The 1,355-nt window shown below is 45.0% G+C and overlaps 1 protein-coding gene across 1 annotated transcript in view; it reads left to right on the top strand.

Annotated features, from left to right (window-relative positions):
- NUP98 (nucleoporin 98kDa) overlaps positions 1 to 1,355 on the top strand; it is a 138,305-nt gene that overhangs the window by 110,493 nt on the left and 26,457 nt on the right. Inside the window, exon 28 of the mRNA XM_011993708.1 lies at positions 573 to 814. Coding sequence (XP_011849098.1) covers positions 573 to 814 — 242 coding nt within the window. The remainder of the gene's footprint in view (positions 1 to 572; positions 815 to 1,355) is intronic.

Below are 1,355 nucleotides of genomic sequence, written 5' to 3'. Positions count from 1 at the left end.
TTTCACCATGTTGGCCAGGCTGGTCTTGAACTCCTGACCTCATGTGATCCACCTACCTCGACCTCCCAAAGTGTGGGGATTACAGACGTGAGGTACCGTGCCTGGCCAATGCTGTTACTTTAAAAAATTAATACTTGTGTGATCACTTTTGATTTTTTTAGTGAAGCTTAAAGTGACCAACACCCATAGTTTAGGCCAGGTGTGGTGGCTTACGCCTGTAATCCTAGCACTTTGGGATCACCTGAGGTTGGGAGTTCCGGATCAGCCTGACCAACATGGAGAAACCCTGCCTCTACTGAAAATACAAAATTAGCCGAGTGTGGTGGCACATGCCTGTAGTCCCAGCTACTTTGGAGGCTGAGGCAGGAGAATCACTTGAACCTGGGAGGCGGAATTTGCGGTGAGCCAAGATCAGCCGTTGCACTCCAGCCTAGGCAACAAGAGTGAAACTCCATCAAAAAAAAAAAAGACCTACAGTTGAAGAGACTGCCCCAAGGGCCACTCTAAGCTGCCTGGGGCAGCCTTCTCCATGAATGAGGATGGGATTTATTCTAGCTTATCTCTCCCTATAGCGTACGTGAGAAGGCTGTTCGAGAGCTGCTTACCCGGCACTGCCAGCTTTTGGAGACCCCTGAATCTTGGGCTAAAGAGACTTTCCTTACCCAGAAGCTCTGTGTACCTGCCGAATGGATTCACGAGGCCAAAGCTGTACGAGCACACATGGAATCTGACAAGCACTTAGAGGCCCTCTGTTTATTTAAGGCTGGGCACTGGAACCGCTGCCACAAGCTCATCATCCGACACTTAGCTTCTGGTGAGTGCTGGGTCCCTCCCACATCTCCTGGAATCACCTCAAATTCTACCAGCCTCTGAACCTCCATAATGGGGTAAGACTGGAAATAAGACTCAACATAGGACATGGCCATCTTGAATCAAATCACACTTTGCAAAAGCTCTCTGGAGAAGAGGCTTAGCCAGGATAAGGCGCTAGAGGAGCAGGAGTAGATAGCAATACTGTTATCATTTCCCAGAAATACCCTTGATGTGTGCTAATATTATTAAGCTCTTTGTTTACTTATGAGAATTTTCTCCAACAACACCAGAAATAATCTTCTTAAGGACCTGAAACTAGAAATTCTTCACATTTTCCATTGGAGAATTTCAGAATACAGGCATACCTCATTTTGTTGTACTTTGCAGATACTACATTTTTTACAAATTAAAGGTTTGGAAAACTCTGCACAGAGCAAGTATATTAGCACCATTTTTCCAACATATGCTTGCTTCATGTCTATCTCTGTTTCACGTTTTGGTGGTTCTCACATTATTTCAGACTTTTTCTTTGTTTTTTTTTT

This window comes from Mandrillus leucophaeus, unplaced genomic scaffold (assembly GCF_000951045.1).
Source record: "Mandrillus leucophaeus isolate KB7577 unplaced genomic scaffold, Mleu.le_1.0 Scaffold432, whole genome shotgun sequence".
NCBI classification, from domain to species: Eukaryota; Metazoa; Chordata; class Mammalia; order Primates; family Cercopithecidae; genus Mandrillus; species Mandrillus leucophaeus.
Note: the sequence above shows the minus strand (reverse complement) of the source record. Positions and strands in the feature narration are given on the sequence as shown.